Source organism: Oncorhynchus mykiss, chromosome 15 (assembly GCF_057628025.1).
Source record: "Oncorhynchus mykiss isolate SJ-2025 chromosome 15, ASM5762802v1, whole genome shotgun sequence".
Lineage (NCBI taxonomy): Eukaryota > Metazoa > Chordata > Actinopteri > Salmoniformes > Salmonidae > Oncorhynchus > Oncorhynchus mykiss.
In genome coordinates, this window is record NC_143036.1 from 19,843,202 (window position 1) to 19,864,258 (window position 21,057).

At 42.4% G+C, this 21,057-nt stretch overlaps 1 protein-coding gene across 1 annotated transcript in view; it reads left to right on the forward strand.

The window, feature by feature from the left end:
* Nucleotides 1-230: 230 nt before the first annotated feature.
* The window catches only part of LOC110490937 (laminin subunit alpha-1), a 68,915-nt gene continuing 48,088 nt past the window's right edge, over nt 231-21,057 (forward strand). Inside the window, exons 1-7 of the mRNA XM_036943995.2 lie at nt 231-476; nt 9,793-9,963; nt 10,169-10,281; nt 17,976-18,218; nt 18,832-19,011; nt 19,330-19,419; nt 20,336-20,453. Coding sequence (XP_036799890.1) covers nt 413-476; nt 9,793-9,963; nt 10,169-10,281; nt 17,976-18,218; nt 18,832-19,011; nt 19,330-19,419; nt 20,336-20,453 — 979 coding nt within the window. The 5' untranslated portion in view covers nt 231-412. The remainder of the gene's footprint in view (nt 477-9,792; nt 9,964-10,168; nt 10,282-17,975; nt 18,219-18,831; nt 19,012-19,329; nt 19,420-20,335; nt 20,454-21,057) is intronic.

Below are 21,057 nucleotides of genomic sequence, written 5' to 3' on the forward strand. Positions count from 1 at the left end.
TCAATGATGCTTTCCATTCCAGTTTCATTATCATGCTTCAATATTTACATGGGCTATAGTTCATGGTTGCAGAATTCTACCACCTGGTACTGTATACTAAAGGCCTGCTTCTATGTAGTTGACCCAGTGTTTCCTTCGGCTTGTATAGAGGTTAAAAGGGCTACTCTTTTAAAGTTGTGCAATTTGGTCACACCCCTCTGCTCCTCACCAAATGGTGCGGTCCAGCCAGCGACTTTGTAGCGGGACAGAATGAAAAAGTTGAGACAAAAGTTAGCTGAATGAATGAGAGGAGAGATAAAAAGACAAAAAGACAACAACTTTAGTCTATAATTTCCTGTAAACATTAGAAAATATAGTCCTAACGTATTATTGGAGATATTTATTAGAACCCAACCCAAATGTGTTGAGAAAGATGAAGCTCTTCTTCTGTGCAATTGTGCTGCTATGGGCATCCTCCGCGGACTGCCAGCAAAGAGGTGAGCTGGAAATAATCATTTTCCAATTGACTGCATTTTGACTGAATGTTCATTCAGCACGAGGTCTCAGTGCATCCGAGGCAAAGCATTTTGTAATTATTTATGCAATGTAATGAATATGCACGTTAATTAATGCAAAGCATAAGTGGAGGATTAGAAATAGTAACGTTATACTTTGTTTTATTGATGTCTATAATACACTTGGAGTAGGCCTAATTACTATTTTACTGTTATTTACATTTACCAGAATAAATCGTATGTATTGCATAAATTGAGTGAAAAGTAATAGGCCTAACCATGGGGTGTTGGTGTTGAAATTGGACACTTGTGGCATAATAATTCAGCCATTAAGTTTGTAATTTACAAACAGGAGCTTTCTAAGTAATTAGAAAGTCGGCTACCCATTTTAATATACAACATGTTGCACCACCAGTAAACTAATATCACTGGCCAATCTACGTGATAGTTACTTTGTTAAACCGTTAACATTATTAGTTTTCTCACCTACTCTCCTTTCATTCCTAACGGTCTTTGCTCAAGAGGTTCACATGACAGAAATTCCAGGCCATTGTCATTGAAATAAATGACAATGGCTGACGCCTCTTTCTCCAAAGCATAGTCATGCTAACATACTCGGGTCGCCCTCAAGCCCGAATTCAATGCCTCTAATTGCAATAACAATCATGTCATCAGTAGAAAATGTTTGAGGTGCAGTTTTGTGGGTTCAAATAGACCAGATTTCATTACATGCCCTCTTGGTTTGTCTTTTTTGTGTGTATATTTTTGTGTTACTTGAAATCAAAATCAGATTTTGATGCACTGTTAAACTTTTCGCCATTCTAGTAAACACATTTAAGAAACACACTTTTAATTGATATGCATGAATACTTAAGAACTTGAGTAATTGCTTGCATGTAGAAGAATTCTGGGCAATTCCATGGTAAAGGAATTATGATAAGACTTTAAAATGTATACCAAACCAAAACCATTGACTTCAAAGTTTAACAAACCATATAACTCTATGCACAAACATTTGACAAAAACCTATTTACAGGAGGAACTGTGCAGATACAAAGTTCAGTAACAGAATAAAACTGAGGGACGTTTTACCATTATTCTTGGTGATGGTGGAAAGGTATCCATATCGGGATATCATTTGTTATGATATATCGTTTCGTATCATTTTGACAGTATCATAATATTATTTTTACGCTAGTTTGCTGTGCATGCACCAAAACTGCAGTATTTTCCTTCATAGCTTGTTCTCCATCTTCTTTTTAAATAGGGACCCAATTTGTTTTCAGCCCTTTTATTTCCATGACTGGTAAACACTTGTTTGCTCATGGTTCTCTCTTGTCCCTCTGCAGCAGACATATGGTGAGCAATATGTTTGGAACATTGAATCGCAATAAAATCACAGTATGGAATCGCAATACATATAGAATCATAAGAATCGTGAGAATCGCAATACATATTGTATTCTCGCCTAAGTATCGTGAAAATATCGTATCGTGGGGTCCTTGGCTATTCTCAGCCCTAGTTATTCTGTTACCAAACTTTGCATCTGCACAGATTTTCCAGTAAATGTTTTCTTTGTATTATTTACTGTGTAAATTGTTCAATGTTGTAATTGGGCATAGAGTTGTATGGTTTGTTACACTTTGAAATCAGGGGTTTTTGTTTGGCCTACATTTTAAAGTGAAAAACTTTGAGTAATTCCAGTAACTGTGGAATTTCCTTTCTCCAAAGCCATTGGAGAAGCTTGTACCCACTTGTTGGCCTTACCATGTTGGGGATCTCCAAATGCAACAAATATATCTATTATATTTATTTAACACGTCAAACAAATTCAAAGCAAAGGTGCCAATCCCATTTGCTCCCAGCATGAAGAGTGAAATCTCATTAGAGCTCATAACATTAGGTGGTGTTAACACTCTGGTACAATAATATGCAAGGGTTCCCAAATGGAATCCAAACCAGCTTTACCATACCAATAGGATTTCTCACCAGAGATTTTTATGTGACAATGTGAAAGACAGAGACCCAGTGAAGAGGTCAACAGAACCAAGATGGGTCATATTCTTTAATACACCAAATAGAAGAAAATGGACTGAAACAGGGATGGACTACCTGAACTTGTCCAATAAGAAAAACTTTTTTTTTGCTACAGTGTGATCTAATGAATGATACCTTGAGTCGAGCTGTGCTACATAACACTGTTCTCTCTGGGAAATGATCAACCATTTTGGTAGCTGAAAACGGTGTCAGGGGGTCCATTTTGCATAATTATTACCCTGCACCCGAGAGAAATAATTGATTTACACTCATAGCACCACACCACTGTGGGATTTTGACTGTAGCTAAAGCCTCATTTTAAGACAGTGACTTTTACACCTCCAAAGTGAACTCATCATTATATAGAGCCAGGTGTGTCTGGATCCAGCTATAGTATCTGTGTCTGGACCACAGTAGGGCGTGATGGATGGGTTGGCACTATAGTAATGACAGAGCTCTCTCTTTAGGATGCCCTCTGGCTATAGGTCTACCATCACACTGAAGGGGGGAAGTTGGAGGAGGACAGTTGTAAAAATGATAACTAGAGGATTTGTAGTGCACCCGGGAATTAGTACTGTAAGCATGCATACGATTAAAAGTTACCAAGAGTGGCGTACTGAAGTTTTTTAGGCACATTTAAGAACATGCCGACTTAAATTCTGAGACATGTTATTTGTGTGGACACATTCAGGCGTGTAGTTTGTTCATGCCCCTCTATTTCCATTTTGTAACAGTACTTGGGTTATTTTCTTTCCTGAAATACCATTTTGTAACAGTACTTGGGTTATTTTTTTTCCTGAAATAGCATTTTGTAACAGTACTTGGGTTATTTTTTACCTGAAATAGCATTTTGTAACAGTACTTGGGTTATATTTTTCCTGAAATAGCATTTTGTAACGGTACTTGGGTTGTTTTTTTCCTGAAATAGCATTTTGTAGCAGTACTTGGGTTATTTTTTTCCTGAAATAGCATTTTGTAACAGTACTTGGGTTATTTTTTTTCCTGAAATAGCATTTTGTGACGGTACTTGGGTTATTTTTTTCCTGAAATAGCATTTTGTAGCAGTACTTGGGTAATTTTTTTCCTGAAATACCATTTTGTAACAGTACTTGGGTTATTTTTTTCCTGAAATAGCATTTTGTGACGGTACTTGGGTTATTTTTTTCCTGAAATAGCATTTTGTAGCAGTACTTGGGTAATTTTTTTCCTGAAATACCATTTTGTAACAGTACTTGGGTTATTTTTTTCCTGAAATACCACCGAAATGCCACTTGATTTGATATCAATTACTTGCTATCTATCTTTGTACAAATAAGATTCAAGCTACAACCAGCAGCTATATATCTTATATTACAAAGCTGCTCCGTATCTCTACATTTATTATTACACCTCTACTCTCCAATACAGAGATTAGTCATCTGAGTCACACTGCGACTGCATATCTTATCAGTCAACCGCATTGTTGAAACTCCATTGTTCTGATTGTGTCACCTTCTTTAGTTGCTATCAGTCCACCCTCCCATCTGATTACGTTTAGTAGGGGCCTATTAGGATTCAAGGTGGTTTGAGGAAGCACTGCAAATAATGAGAGATGCTGAAGATAGAGAGTTTTTGTGATTATCTTCTCACCTTTGAGTGGCTCTGAGTAGCTGGAATGGAGTGAGTGACTTGTTGGATCCACTCAGTTGCCTACCTCCTGGTTTAGTGTCAGAGGTACTGGGTGTTATAACATTAGTACATACACTTTGATAATGGTTCATAAGACGATACGCTTACATTGTGTCCTCAGCTGAGTGTGTGTGTGTGCGTGTGTGTGTCGTAGCTCATAAAAAGGTTAGATATTAGTGTGGAAAAAGCCACGGGGGGTTGGAAATCAACATCACCAACCTCTCCTGATCTAGAAAGGAATCACGTTCATGACCTGTGGTTAATTATTAAAGGGAAAGTTTGACTTATAAACTTTCAACAAAGTCACAAGCAGATTTGGTAATGCAGACAGGCATTTTAACCCTACTGGGGTGGAAGGCAATGTAGTAAGGTGCTAGTAAGGTGTTTTCAAATGGTTATTTAAGTACTTAGTATGATTGTGTGCCATCCTCCAACCTTTTTCTCCAAACTTTCGAGCAATGATTCTAACTGAAGGGCTTTTGAAGGCTATTTTGAAGGGCTTTTGAAGGCTAGCATAAGCTGAATCCCATTGACTGTGAGGGGGAGGGTTACTCGAAATAGTACAGACAAGAACATTCCAACCAAACTCTCTGCAGATGAACCAAAAACCCTCTAATAGACACTTTTACTAATATATGTGCCACACAGAGAATGCATCGATCAGTTAAACTACTTTTACTGTTCAATCAATTCACAATCACTCTCATCCTATTTACACAACATTCTCTGCATAACCCGAGTCCACTAAGCGCTGAGTAATGGTACCTGAACTGCTAAACGGTAGTTGGCTAATAGGCTTGGGTTGTATCCAGATTTTTATATCGTCATACTGTCCTTCTCTCATCCCGGGATTTACGTTATTACTGGCATAGCACACAAGGGGGCGCTAGAAACACAAGAAAAGCACATTTTTGCCTCTATTACCAGAATGCTAACAAAATTAGCACAAACTAATAGCAAAATCACATAGATTATGTTGGCTAAATGCTAAAACGACCATAAACTAATTGTAAAGATAGGCAAATTCATCTCATTAAATTATACAAGCCTAACTAGTAGCTACCGAATGTCATTTTTGGTGAGTGTGGACATTTAGAAGAGAAAGTGAACGAGAGAAATTGTACATAATATGAACAAAGTTGTGATGCATGCTTTTCTAAAGGAAGAGCAGCATGTGTACATGGAGCAGAGGGGAGAAGAACGGAGTATAAATAATTTATTGTAGGAATGACAGGGGAAAAAACTAATCCAGAGCTCTTTGACTTTCAAACACAGCAGAAAGCCGTTATAAGATATCTGATGGCAAACATTTAGTAATGAATTGCATACGTGTAACTTCATCACCTCATGTGAACAATGGACTCACCAGCTCCCTCTTTCTCCCGTTGTGCTATATACAAACAAAAGCAAGACTGGCTCAACTGTTCTGGGGAACTACGGTAAGCTTCATAATGTAAGATAATGTGACAAGTGAAATGGAGAACGTAATCTGCTTTGTCTTCTAACATATTGCACAAGTTGACAGCAGGTATTAACTTAAAAAGTAGCTATAAATATTCACATTTGTTGAAAAACTTCAAAGAACTCGTTTAGACTGTATTGAAAAACCATCCTGTCTTTTTCCAAAAACCCTGGTATACGGTATATATATTTCTTAATGTATTATTATTTTTTTAACCTTTATTTAACTAGGCAAGTCAGTTAAGAACAAATTCTATTTACAATGACTGCCTACTCTGGCCAAACCCGGGCGACGCTGGGCCAATTGTGCGCCGCCCTATCAGACTCCTAATCATGGCTGCTTGTGGTACAGTCTGGAATTGAACCAGTGTCTGTCGTGACTCCTCTAGTGTTAAGATGCAGTGCCTTAGACCGCTGCGCCATTCAGGAGCCTCCAAATATACCACCAAAGTATATTGGCTAACATCTTCAGCCATGTCCAGCATTTTTACCTTATTGACCCAGATGCTATCTATCAGTGATTGAGCTGTTGAAACGTTAGTCTTTTGTGTTCAGTGACAGTGGCATTCCAAAGATGTTTGCAGTTTAGCAGAATTAGCCCCCTGGTAATCCTGGGTAAAGCCATAGAGATAGATAGAGGACTCTAGTGCCAAAAAGTCAATTTTAGCATGAGCAGCGCCATTGAGGACTTTCATGTTGAAATAGTCAACTAGGTGGGACTTCCTAATTCCATCCAGGTCACCAGGAGGGATCAGCCAATGAATTATACTCGTGAGGAAACATTCCATAACTGCAGGTAATATCGGCAACCTTGGTTTTATAACTGATCAAACAACACACTCTAGGTGGCTGTGTGCACCGTCATAGAAGTAGTAGAAGACTACTTCAGGGTGGACATGGCCTCAATGGCACAGCCCATGCTCTCACTGACGCCATAATGGGACAGTTACAAAGTCTATGTGTAAGGCTGATATGATGACCTCTGACTTTTGGGGAGCTGCCCAGGTCCAGGCCAGTCAATCACAGGACTTTGTTGTCCAAACATTGGCCAGGCCTCACTGACTGACTGATGTCCTTTTCACTCTACTGAGCCGAGCCTAGCTGTATCACGCTGGCCTGGTTATGCACCCACCATAGTTGCTGGAACTGGTGCTGGAAAGGACAATGGATGATGTATATACTGTATAAATTGAATGGTTATTTGGCTGATGCTTTTATCCAAAGCAACACAGTCAGTAACCTAGGAAGAAACCTAGAGTGGAACCAGGCTCTGAGGGGTGACCAGTCCTCTCCTGGCTGTGCCGGGTTGAGATTATATCAGAACATGGCCAAGATGTTCAAATTTTCATAGATGACCAGCAGGGTCAAATAATAATAATCACAGTGGTTGTAGAGGGTGCAACATGTCAGCACCTCAGGAGTAAATGTCAGTTGGATTTTCATAGTCAAGCATTCAGAGTGAGAGACAGCAGGTGCGGTAGAGAGGGAGAGTTAAAAACAGGTCTGGGACATGTAGCACGTCCGGTGTACAGGTCAAGGTTCCATAGCCGCAGGCAGAACAGTTGAAACTGAAGCAGCAGCATGACCAGGTGGACTGGGGACAGCAAGTAGTCATCAAGCCAGGAAGTCCTGAGGCAAATTCCCAGGGCTCAGGTCCTCTGGGAGGGGAGGGAGAGAGAGAGAATTAGAGGGAGCATACTTAAATTCCCACTAGACACCAGATAAGACAGGAGAAATACTCCAGATATAACAGACTGACCCTAACCCCCCGACACATAAACTATTGCAGCATAAATACTGGAGGCTGAGACAGGAGAGGTCGGAAGACACTGTGACCCCGTCCGACGATACCCCTTGACAGGGCCAACCAGGCAGGATATAATAAGACACCCAGTATGTGATCAACAGTTCAAAAGAGGATTAAAGCCCATAATTATAGAAAAATAAACACAAGTAGGACAAGGACGCTAGCTTGGCTTTGATTTCATTTTCCACAATATGGCAACGCTCATTATGGAGCCAAGATTACGCAGACAGATGACTAAAGCATCCCCAATACAAAGGAGCCCCAGCTAATAGACTTAACAATCCTGAAATTACCACAAATTACCACATCTATGTGTGACAGCATTGCCTGACTAGGCAATGGGACAGGCAGTGTGCCGTTACATCACGACTAGGTGGTGATTTATTGATGAAATGCCAGGACCTGACTGACTGTCCCTGTCCACAACCAGTTGCTGTGTGTCAATAACATACCACCCATGTGGTGTGTTGATTCAGCTGACCAGGGCTGTCACTGTGTCACTTGCCTTCACACAGCTATCGGCACCTGGTTTGATCACGTCAAAGCTAGGTACTGTTAAATAGCCCTCTTGGGATTGGGTCTACCCTGAGCCAAAATAATACATATTGTGTTTCACTTTCACAGGCTCAAATCCATTGAGATTTAAGATTTGGCTTTGAGGATGACTAAAATCAATAGACATAATTGATTTCCAAACTATGAAAACATTGTGAGTTTGGCTGGTCAGAGAACATGGTTGAGGTTTCTTTCTATCCCAGGATAGTTTCTAAGATTAAATCAAGTTATTTTTTTTAAGGCAAGCTGTGGTAAAAGCATTATAACAACCTAATGAATAGTAGTCATGAACTGGATAATTGCTTACCAATCCGTTCTCCCTGAGTGTCCCCTTTCAGCCCACAGAGCACAGGGGTCAAGCCTCTCTGTCAATGAAAAATCAGCAGCCACCGAGCGACCAACAGATAGACAAACAGACAAACAGACAGTCTGTCAGTCAGTTATACCGGTTTCACACTATCTTGCAGAGCCGAACCGTACGGTACCGGCTCATATGCTGAAAATGGATTGATCCCAATGGTCACTACTGATAAGTGGGTCTGACTCCAAGACATGCTACCACTGGTCTGGTCAGATGTCTCATTGCTGCTATGTCATTAGGCTAACGACTTCATCCCCCAGCTTCCTTATCTCTTGAGCCTCTGAAGTGCTCATCAGTGTTCTCGTCAGTGTTCTCAGGAATGCTTTGGGGCCATTCAATTCAATAGGATTAAGTCATAGGCCAAGCTAACAAGGTTCTCCTCGGAATCTTACATATCTTTTAGATCAGGTATGGCGACTTTGATGGGGGTGGGGGCCACAAAAAAATCTAAACTCATCATGAGGGTCAGCAGTGGCTCGCGGGTCTGCGTACCCACACCCATAACCACACATGCAGTCAGCGCCATCTCTATCTTATTGGTGGCCCTAAGTTGAAATTTTGTTTGATGTGACACTTGATTTGACTTCTTTGAGGATCTGCTCAGAAACATCTAGTTTATTAACTATTAATAAACAGTGTAAGCATAATTTGTTAATATATTTATTAGCATTAGTAAACACACGTATAAACCATTTATAAATCATGACCAGCAGGCCTTTAATTTTTATACCAAAGGTTAACAAATTATAAAATGACAAGCATCTTATAAGCACACTGTCAAAAACATTTCTTTTTTCATTTTTATTCAGTGTAGAATTTCATCTGTTAGCATAAGCCTCCTGAAGTCTCTGTTAGGAGACAGAGATGGAGAGATGCTTTGGGACAAAGGCCTTGAAGCCCAGAGGGCATTGGGGTAATTATAACAGCAGCCCACAGCTGCCCACACCACCCATCAATAGACTCCAGTCTTTGTCAATTTCCTCGACCTGACCATTCTACCTATCAATGGTCCATGTAAACATGTGGGTGGAGAGTGGGGGGATGGGGGGATAGGGGTGTGTTTGGAAGGGGGGGGGGGTGCTCCTCAAAGACATGCCTTGCAGATACACAGAGGAGAAATCATGAGGATGGGTGTAGATTGGGGGTGGGAAATAGGGAGGGGTTGGAAGGGAGAGATACAACTGCTCTTTTTGGGGGGGGTAATGTGAAGGTGCGTGTGTGTGCTTATCTAAGTGGCTCTGGATAAGACTGTCTACTAAATGAAATGAAATAATGTGTAAGTATGAAGGAGTCTTTTCTAGTGTGTGCATGCTTATGTGAATAGACAGACCATGTACTCTGTCATACCCTATCTCTGTGTGCAGATAGATGCATGTCATGGTCTGAAACCCCATCTCTATCTCTGCCAGGTCTCTTCCCTGCCATCCTCAACCTGGCCAGTAATGCAGAGATCACCACCAACGCCACCTGTGGAGAGCCTGAGCCAGAGATGTACTGTAAGCTGGTGGAACACGTACCAGGACGACGCATCCGCAACTCCCAGTGTCGAACCTGTAATGCCCAGAGTCAAAACCCCAAAGGTATGGGAGTCGAGAGCCTCTAAGTATGCATAGGGGAGGGCTGGGGAGGAGAGTCTGGGGTTTTACTGTTATGCCTGCTGGCAAGTGCTCCAGACAGTTTGACTTTCCACAGTCTCACTGTCGTTGAGTCATCTGTCTGAAGTACAGTGCTCCAGGTGTGGATTCGTGGTATTTATGTTCTTGCTATTCTCTTGATATTATGCAGAGCAACATCCAATCACCAATGCTATTGACGGCACCAATGGGTGGTGGCAGAGCCCAAGCATAAAAAATGGCCGCCAGTTCCACTTGGTGACCATCACTCTGGATTTACGACAGGTAGGAATTCTGAGGACTGCTATGTTGCTGCTTTTACACTGCACCTCTTTCTTTAGCTACATGGTGAGAACACACACACTCTAAATTGTGCCTTCCTGTATTATACTTAGGCTAAAATATGTATTCCATTCTACTGAGCCATTTACTTTATGTTCGTATCCTTATCTTGTATTATTTCTTATTGTTGTTGCGTTGTCGAGAAGGAACCTGCAAGTAAGCATGTCGTTGGACGGTGTGTTTACCATGTGTATCCTATACATACGACTAATAAAACGTGGGTGCTGCTGATAAACAAATGTTGGGGGGAGGGGGCTATGTCTGGATGGCCTCTTTTTTTGAATGCCTCTTTTTTCTCACATTCTCTCTCTCTCTCTCTCTCTCTCTCCCAAAGGGGGAGGGGGGGGGGGGACAGAGCTGAGCCAGCTACTTAAAAAAATCCTGTTTCAACAGGCACTCGAAACAAGACCCTCTTTCATCGAGCCACCACACACACACCATAGTAGTCGGCTGTGATGGTCCTGTCTTTTAACCAACCTGTTTCAGAGGTGCACACTATATAATGCTAAGATGTGGACCCTCCCCACTTCCTCTTGGGAATTCCAGCAACTTATATTGACCTTGGGAATGCACATGTGGAACTAATTTGGATGTAGACATCCCAGTAATTGCTTTCATGTGAAAATACAATCTTCAAAGTGTGCGTGTGTGTAGCCATTCACCGACCTTTCAACGCTCTGTCTGCCTAGATTACACGTCATGCTCCATCTAGATTTAGCCTCAATTTTGATACGAGGGCTGGGAATTGCCAGGGACCTGACAATATAATATTATCACATATTGCTCACCATATGTTCCCTGCGGAGGGACAAAAGAGAGCCATGAGGAAATGAGTTTTGATCAGTTATGTGAATATAAGTGCTGGTGTAAATATAAGTGCTGAAATGGTCTCCCTATTTAAATAGAAGATGGAGAACACGATATGAAGGGAAAAGACTGGAGTTTTGGTGCAGGTACAGCCGGGTAGCGCAAGAAATAATACAGAAATCTCGTCAAAAATAGTATCCCGATATGTAACTGTATCGATTTTTTCCCCCACCACTATAGGCTACCTCAACAGGCTTAACATTTGAGATGTGATGTTTATCTACTGCTTAGCAATGGAGGAGAAGAAAATGGAATACACAGGTTCCCGTCCACCCATCAATATTTGTTTAACATTTTTGCCAGTGGTGATGAGAATACAGCTCGGAGCCAGTCACTTTAATCTAGCGTGTTAGATTCAAAATGAGCGTTTGGGACTACTCCGCAGTAAACGTACACTTATCTCCACATTTCATTTGCAACCGCAGAAGATTCCATTTCCTTCCCCTCGAGAGTTATCGGGGAAAAATTGTGAAGACACATGCAGAAACAGGGAAAATCAAAGGCTGAGAGAAGTTGGGATTACAGGTCGATATTTCATTAACATTCCCAGTGTGATTCCTGACGTGTGATAACTTTGATATGGTAATGTAATTATACAGTATGTTCTATCGTTGCTACCAAAGAGAGTTGTCAAGACACTGAGATATCGTAGTAGTGAGTGATGGAAATGTATCTGGTGCTGAATACACAGTATAGGCCAAATAATTCAAGATGTTACATTATCATACAACAATAATTGAATATTATCACACTAGATCAAACAAACATTTGTATTAAGTTAATAAAAGCAAAACCAAGCGTGTCATGACAATAAACCAACATTATAAATTGCAGACGTCAAAAAGAGCATAATATCCCAACTCGTAAACCAACTGAAAATGACTCAGACTTCTCAAAACCTGAGCTTGTCAATGGGAGCTTTGTTTGACTGATTCATTATATCTCTAAAAACCTCAAGATTTAGCCTAGCTAGCCCTCTCCTCTGAGGAGCTGAGATAATTTGGCTCCAACTAACTGCTACAGTATATCGCAATACCGAAGTATTCACGTGAGAGAACACTAATTCTCATAACTGATGCCCTAAGAAATAATAGCATTATATCTAGGCTATATCTTCCTTTATTAAATTCTCTGTTCTCTATAGTATGTTGCACATATGTTCTATGTTAAGTGAAATGTCTGTATTTTCACTTATTTGATGATGTGTTTTTGGTTCGGTAACAGTGGCATCCATCTTGATTAAAACCCTCAGTGTGGTGCCTGGCAGACAGTACTTGTATTGACCAGTATCCACAAGAGTCCAAACCTGACAGGAAACAGTGTCAAAGTGTCAGGATTTAGATTGGCTAATCTGCCTGTGGATGCCATTCCAGCACATCACATACAAGCACATGCACGCACGCACGCACACACGCACACACACACACACACACACTCACACTCACACAACCAAACTCTTTATCCAATTAACAGGCCCCAGTCAAACAAACAGAGGGGAAACCATTTGGAGCTCTCATCCTGTGGGCCCCCCAGGAGAGAGAGGGAGAGGGGCAAATGCAGACGCTGCTGTCCAAACAGCCCCCGTTCCCACTGCCCAGCTGTGTTGGCCCACATTGTCACTTTACGGCGACAATGCCGCCACCGTCCACCACAATAGCCATCGTAATGACCCTCTGACAAAATATAACCTGCAAGGCCCGTCGCTATGTCAACATGTTAACTTACTTTTTATAGATACACTTCATGTAAACAATGTGGGAAGGTAGTATGTTGATGGGTTGTGATTGGTGAGAAGGGACCATCCATAACACTTGATGGGGATAGGTTAATTCAGTTCAAATTCACATTCAAATGTGAATTGAACAAATCCTGAATTGGGGGGGATCATTGAAGCCAATGGCCAATTTCCAATTATTTTCCAATATGGAATTGACCCCAACCCCAACCTCAAAAGAATGCCTCTCTGTGATATGATTCAAAACTTACAATAAGTGTTTCTGGTGAAAGAGCCTTGGCTGTGGCTGGTTTCCTACACTGGCTCATACTGGCTGATATCCACACTGTCCTGTCCGGTGTGTGGCTGGGCCTCTCTGAGTGCATGTCCTGTCGTGTACGGGGCTCTCTGGCCCCCATCGCCCTTCCCCCATCTCCCATCTCCCATCTCCCACCAACACAAAAGACTTACTCATCTCCACCCTCTAGGCCTGTGGCCAAACGCCAGCCTCTTTTATGTGGTCGGAACCCACAGCCATGACTTCCACTGCTATTGTCTGGATTCCTACTTTACTGCCACCACAGCATATCTTAAATGTTAAAACTGCTGGAAGTTGGTCTTGACCAGGCCTGAGAATTTACTGCTTTTCAGTATTCTGCTGGTTTCTATTCAGTGTCAGAGACACAAAAAAAAGGGGAGCCAAAGGACATCCTGTTTCTGTCTGAATATTTATTAAATACTCATGTAATCTACCTGACAATTTTACATATTCAAAATCAACTTTGTCTAACTTTGTGTCTAACATATTGTCACACACAGACAGTTTGGTCTGTATTGTAACAAGCCAGAGATTAGGTCTTTATAGCATGTTGGTGATTAGTAGCAAGAAGGACATAGCTCTGCTCAGTGTCAGTGGTGGCCATATTTATTTACTTTTGGTTTAGGCTTCTCCCTCCAGTGAGGGGACTTAGCTCCGCTTTCTGAGCCCCACAGCCCCGGCCCCGCCAAGGGCGAAGCTCAACTGGTGATCTGGGCTCCTTTGACGGCTTAGGGGCTGATGGGTAATCCTCCTGTCTATCCCTGCAGCCTGGTTCTGCTCGTTCCCACTGGCTGGGTCCCCATGACTGTCTTCTCCCCCCCTTGTTATCTTTCCATCCTCTCTCCCGTCGGCCAAACTGGCACAGAGGCTAGTCCGGCTACCGGTTGGGAAGCACATTTCTATTACTTAATGTTTCTCCAATTGGAAAAGTGTTAGTAAGTGTATGTGTTTTCGTTTTGTCTCGGTAGGTCACAGTTTACCCTTTGATTACCCCACGATTCATTCTTCTAACACACTGGTCAGACTGTTTCACTTATCCTTTGAGACAATCCCCACAACCCCCCCCCCCACCTGATCCAAAATGGCAGCTAATTACAAAAATAATCCTCTGCTGCTTCCCGCGGCTACTTGCAGCCAGGTCTTGCTAGCTCACATCAAAGTCCGCCAGCCAGTCACAGTGACTAGGCAGATTAGCCGAGGCACGCCATTACACAGAGCTTTGGGTCCTACTGGGCGGAATGGGATTTAGTGGTAATGACTGGGTGGCTAAAGAGACACAGTGGGAACAACTTTGCGCTTAGCATCTAGTAATGACTAACACTGTATTCTAGCAGTCACAGTAACTAGTCACATCAAAACATATTGCTGAAATGTGGCACTCAGATCACAATTTTAGTAAACTATCAACTACTGAAATCTGTTTTTTTGTTGTTATTATTATAATTTTTTACCCCTTTTTTCTCCCCAATTTCGTGGTATCCAATTGGTAGTTACAGTCTTATCCCATCGCTGCAACTCCCGTACGGACTCGGGAGAGGCGAAGGTCGAGAGCCATGTGTCCTCCGAAACACGACCCTACCAAGCCGCACTGCTTCTTGACACTCTGCTCGCTTAACCTGGAAGCCAGACGCACTGATGTCACGGAGGAAACAAAGTACAACTGGTGACCGTGTCAGCGTGCATGCGCCCGGCCCGGCACAGGAGTCGCTCGAGTTTTACATTTGAAATAACTGATATCTGGTGATGTTAACTAACTTGTATCCTCTAAATGGAGTGTTCTAGTAATTGGTTAGTTAAGTTGAGGCACAAAGGCAGCTAGTCCACAATAGTTCAGGTCTGCATCCATTTAGTGGAGTCCACATGGATCAGGATTAGGTCACGATTCAATAACTAACCCAGTCCATTCACAGCATCTGTTTGCCTTGAGAACACTAAGCTCCTTTGAGGGAGGTCGCTGACACACACGCGCACACGCACACACACACACACACACCGTCACACACACACACACACACACACACACACACACACACACACACACACACACACACACACACACACACAGTCTCACACACACACACACACACACACAGTCACACGCACGCACACACACACACACACACACACACATACACAGTCGCACGCACGCACACACGCACACGCACACACACACACACACACAAAGTATTGTACAGCTAACCTTGTGGGGACACACAATTCAGTCCCATTCAAAATCCTATTTTCCCTAACCCATACTTTTTTCCCAACCCTAACCTTAACACTAACCTTAACCTAAAAACCTAACCCTAAAACATAGCTCCTAACTCTAAACCTAATTCTAACCCTAACACTAATTCTAACCTTAACCCTAAACCCCCAAAAATAGCATTTGACCTTGTGGGGACCAACAAAATGTCCCCAGTTGGTCAAATTGTTGTTTGTTTACTATTCTTGTGGGGACTTCTGGTCCACACACGTGCACACACGTTCACACACACACACACACACACACACACACACACACACACACACACACACACACACACACACACACACACACACACTCTGGACTAGACTGGGCCAGTGACCAAAGAACCAAAGAAGGTTTGGGGACCAAGCTTCCTTGATGAGAATAAAGATGCTTCCTGTCAAAAGGATTCTACAGATTGAAGTCTCAGAGAGAGAAAGCTGCTGCTGGGACAGGAATGTTAACCTCACTGATCACATTACCTTTTTTCCTGTTCCATCCATCTATCTAGTCATCTCAAGGACATGGGGAGATATCAGAATCTGGCAACCCAAACATTCCCATATTGACTAAAGGCCTGCACAGACTGTACAATTTCATCCAGCTTATGCCACAATTTTGCCATCATGGGCAAATTGTCTGGTCGTAAATGATTGTCGATCAGTGTGACAGCTTCTAGGTCAGCCGATTAAGTACCACCAAGTGCGGTCGTAGGCTTCGACCAGAGTTCTGTCTGTGTCTGAACTTTAGAGCCTTTATCGTGTAGTTTGGCTGGTGTTACGAGCAGATCCCGGTGACCAACCAATAGGCACTGAGTATGCACACACAAAAATAGGATTATTGTGAATAGTCAGATTAATATAGTAGTTTGATTTAAACGTTTACATGCTTTGCGAGACGAACGATTTCCCTAATAATCTTGTTTACATGACACATCTGAAATCAGGCTTCCTGATGGGATTTTAATAAATGCAAAAAAAAAAAAATTAAAACTAAAATCTTATTTTGGGACAAGTTTGTCTGTGAAGACTATTTCTAAGATGCATACTTTTTCCAAACTCACTTCAGTCACGTATGAGCATAGAGGGAGGCTTCCTGGCAAATGTGCAGATCAAATACACCTCTGCAGTTGGCGTACCCTACGTCGACTAACGTAGCCATGCAAGCCAATAGCAGAATGTGACGACAAAACAAGCAAATCGTACAATCTGGCCAGGTTGATATCCAGAGTTGTATTTGGTTACATCGCACAGTGTGACATACAATAAATGTAAAAGACTGAATCCGACATTCAGTGTGGGAAGGCCTTAAGGCATTTAGCTAAAGATGTTTTATAGCCATTGGAGGCCCATACAGGTGAATCATTCACGGCTGTAGAGAGGATTTCCCATGGTTTCTATACAGACTAAGGCATTTAGCCAAAGATGTTTGAACCGAATGTCTTGTCTAGCTTTCAGATTCCCATACGGGCAAATCATTCTGTAACTTAAGGTTCAGACATAACCTGAGGAAAGTCAACCGGCTCTCTGTTTCATATGATCCATCTCAGCCCTGAGGCGGGATTGACATTTAGATGCACTGGAACGACTCGGTGTGGCTTGGCGACGATACCCGCTAACGCTCGCGTTCCCTCGCCGTTGAGGAAGTTATGAATCAGCCGTAAATCAGCTGGGACACGCCAGTACGTGTGCCTCCTGTCCGGAAGGTAGACTTACAGCCTCGTGCCGCTGCCTGGAACCTTTAGGGAGGATTTAACGGGGGTGGGGGGGTTCCACTCAGCCCCTGGGGAAACGCACCATTGACAAGCCAATTTGAGAAGGTTCTATGTGCGTTTATGTGAGGCAGGCTAGACTGTTATTAGTCTCACTGAGAGGGTCATAGAGAGGTGAAAGAGAGGGAATTGCAATGGCAGTCTAGTAGTGCCCTGTGATTGTGTAAGGCCCATAGTGGAGTGTTGAGGAGACAGTGAGAGAGTGGAGGCAAGGTCTCACAGTGGGGTTCAGGGGAGCTGTAACCCCACCCCACAATTTAGCTTGGTAGCCTATCGTATGACTGTGTATGGGGTCATAGGGGTCATACGGTGCACTGTTAGGGCCAGATGCACTAAGACTGGAATTCAATCAAACATGCAATTAACATTGTGACATCACATGAAAGAGGGTTACAGAGAGCTTGCGGTAACTGAGTGGTTAAATGTGTCAGTACACTGTTATTATGTCAAAACAGATCTGTTGCATATGTGCTCCTTGTCAATCAAATACTTAATTGTGCTCTTGTGAATGAAAAGCCTTGTATTTAAGGTGCACAGCCTGAGCTTCCAGTCATGCACAACAAAATGGAGATCCAGACATAAAATATTATGGGTGGGAGAATAACTCTGTGTGTCTGTGTGTGCATGAGTGCATGAGTGTGTGTGTGTGTGTGTGTCCTTTGTACTCTCACTGTTAAATATGCAATATTAAAATCTGTCTGTCTGTGTGTGTCTACAGATTTTCCAGGTGGCCTACATCATAATCAAGGCAGCCAACTCCCCTCGTCCCGGTAACTGGGTGCTGGAGCGTTCAATGGACGGTGTGGAGTACACACCCTGGCAGTACTACGCCATCAGCGACACAGAATGTCTGACCCGCTACAACATCACCCCCCGCTTCGGACCCCCCACCTACAAACGAGACGACGAGGTCATCTGTACCTCCTACTACTCACGTCTCGTACCCCTGGAGCACGGAGAGGTAGTTATCTATTTATTTAAACTTTACATTACCACAGTGGTCTGAAACTCCCGGCCCGCAAACCACATTGAGCTCATGAGCTGCACGTTGGTGACCCACAGGCTGGGAGTTTGAGACCACTGCTTTATTAGGTCTGGTTCAAGGCAGATAATTAGATGAGAATGGGCTCTGTGCGCCCCCCTCTAGCACATGTAGTCCAGACAGTGGGATGACTAAACCGTCCTTCCGATAATGAAAGCCTGCTTTCCCAGAGTTCTAGACGCCAGCCTGCTGGGCTAATGTAACTCTAGCCGAGGCAGAGCCGTAATGAACGTCTGTGGTTAGGATACTCTGTGGTTACTCACAGCTCCTGAGAGTGCATCTCAGTAGTTTAACAAGGTTAGGGAGACAAGGAGTTGAAGCCACTTCAGACTATTGAGACACACCCCAAAGCCCACAGTGAGATCCTTGATCGTGTCTTATATTGTTTAGCCCTGTTATATGTCATTTGCCGGTGGTCTGACAGGCAAGTGATATCGGAGAAAAAATGATGGTAATGATGTATTTCAGTCAATATGTATGTGTGTTGTTCATTTTTGCCACTAGTCTTTCCATTTTTTTCTGTCCTATTCAGATCCACACGTCTTTGATCAACGGGCGGCCCAGTGCTGACCAACTGACCCCAGAGCTCCTAGACTTCACCTCAGCCCGCTACATCCGGCTGCGCCTGCAGAGGATCCGCACGCTCAACGCCGACCTCATGACCCTCAGCTACCGTGACCCTAAGGAAGTGGACCCCATCGTCACCAGACGGGTATGGCTAAAGCACTAGCACTAGCTCTCACTAACTGTTCTGTTTTCTGTTTAAATGCTATGTTAAACCAAATTGGTCGTTCATTCAAAATATGTGGTTTGTGCGTTTTGAAAAACAATTTTAAAAAATGTATATTGCATTTTTATGGTTTTAACAAACATTAAATTACGAGATATTTGCATCAGAATGTCTGAAGTATAAGTTTAGACATCAGTTGTCATCTCTCCAGGCAGATTTGAGTGTTCTAACGTAATTGGTTTTGTATTTTGTTTCTGTCTTGTCATTCTAACTTGATTGGCATTGTGTTTCCTTCTGCAGTACTACTATTCCATCAAGGACATCTCAGTGGGCGGGATGTGCATCTGTTACGGCCACGCCCAGAGCTGCCCCTGGGACCCCGTTGCCAAGGTAACTCCAGGCCGTCTTCAGTTTTGCCCGTTCAGACTCACACGGTGGCTGTCATTCAGCTTTTGTTTAGTGTAAAACTTGTTTACTGCCTTTCACATATTGTGTGAGATGTTAAACATGTCACAGTTTGACTCAATTAAGCTCCTCTTATCGGGATCAACATCGGTTCATTGCTAATTTGTTGTAACTATTCTAAAGAGTACTTTTATATCAATTTGATGCAAAGTATGGTAGTAATACTTCTTTATGAGAAATATACTTTTATAATTTTATAAGTGAATTTAGTATTCTCAGCTCCCCCTATAGTCCCTGAAGGAATGGTACAGCCCAACACTTGCTCAGTTGAATTGGTTGCCTTCCTCATTAAGGGGGAATGTCACCTTAACAAGAGGATGAGAAAGCAAGCACTAATCCTGTGACCCTTCAACTTGCCACTTGGAAATGCACTCATATATTTCACACCAACGTACAGATGTAGGATCTTAATTTGACCTGCAATGCAGGAAATGTAAAACTTGAAGTATATTTGAAGTTTTAAAAGGCTTTCAAATTTCAGGCTTGGTTTGTCCTTGTGAAAAAAATGTATTAACCCCTACAAAAATTTCAATTAATTATAATCCACATAATAATTCACATTTCCTGTTGCTGTTGGATTATTTTCCTGCTGTAGCAAACTGGCTCAAAATTAAGATCCTACATCTGTAACACACAAACATCATGACATGATAACCATACAACACACAAGTGTCACTTCACACCTTGTATAGAACCAGCTATTTGTTTGACAATGAAGAATGTGAAAATAATGTGTGTGTGTGTGTCCCACTCCCAGCTGGCAATAGGACTAGAGCATAAGCATTCAATCGGTCACTTCCTGTGGCTCCTCCTCACCTCTCTCTCTCTTTTGTCCTCTCAGAAGTTGCAGTGTGTGTGTGAGCACAATACGTGTGGGGAGAGCTGTAATGAGTGTTGCCCCGGCTACCACCAGGAACCGTGGCAACCGGGAACCCTCTCCAACGGCAACACATGCGAGAGTAAGCTGCTCTTGGTCTTTTTGGGCCTAAGGGGAAATAAGTTTAAACCTTATCTTAAGTAGAATACCATACTGTGCATGTTGCCCTTGGTTTGTCACTTGGTAAATAAAGACATGGGAATTACATGCTGGATTTAGACTTGATTTAAAGTGTGCCAGATAAAATAACTTTCGCGCTTTTCAATTAAATCCACTTGCATGTCTCACTTATTCATTGACCCACATGAAAGAGGTTTTTGTTTTCCATCCCTATGATGAATTCCATGAGACACTTTTGAAGTAATTCAAACATTTGAATATCAATAGATGTGAAGCAGAGTTAGCTACTGTATGGGGTTTTACAAGCTTTTTATGTTAATGTCCTATTTTATATCATCATATCTGAGCTGTTTCAGCACCTTAATGAAATTGCACATAAGTTGTATTTACTCAAGAGTACAGAATAAAATCAAAACCTGTTTGAACATGCATACACTGAGTGTACATAACATTAGGAACACCTGCTCTTTCCATGCCATGGACTGACCATGTGAATCCAGGTGAAAGCTATGATTCCTTATTGATGTCACTTGTTAAATCCACTTCAATCAGTGTAGATGAAGGGG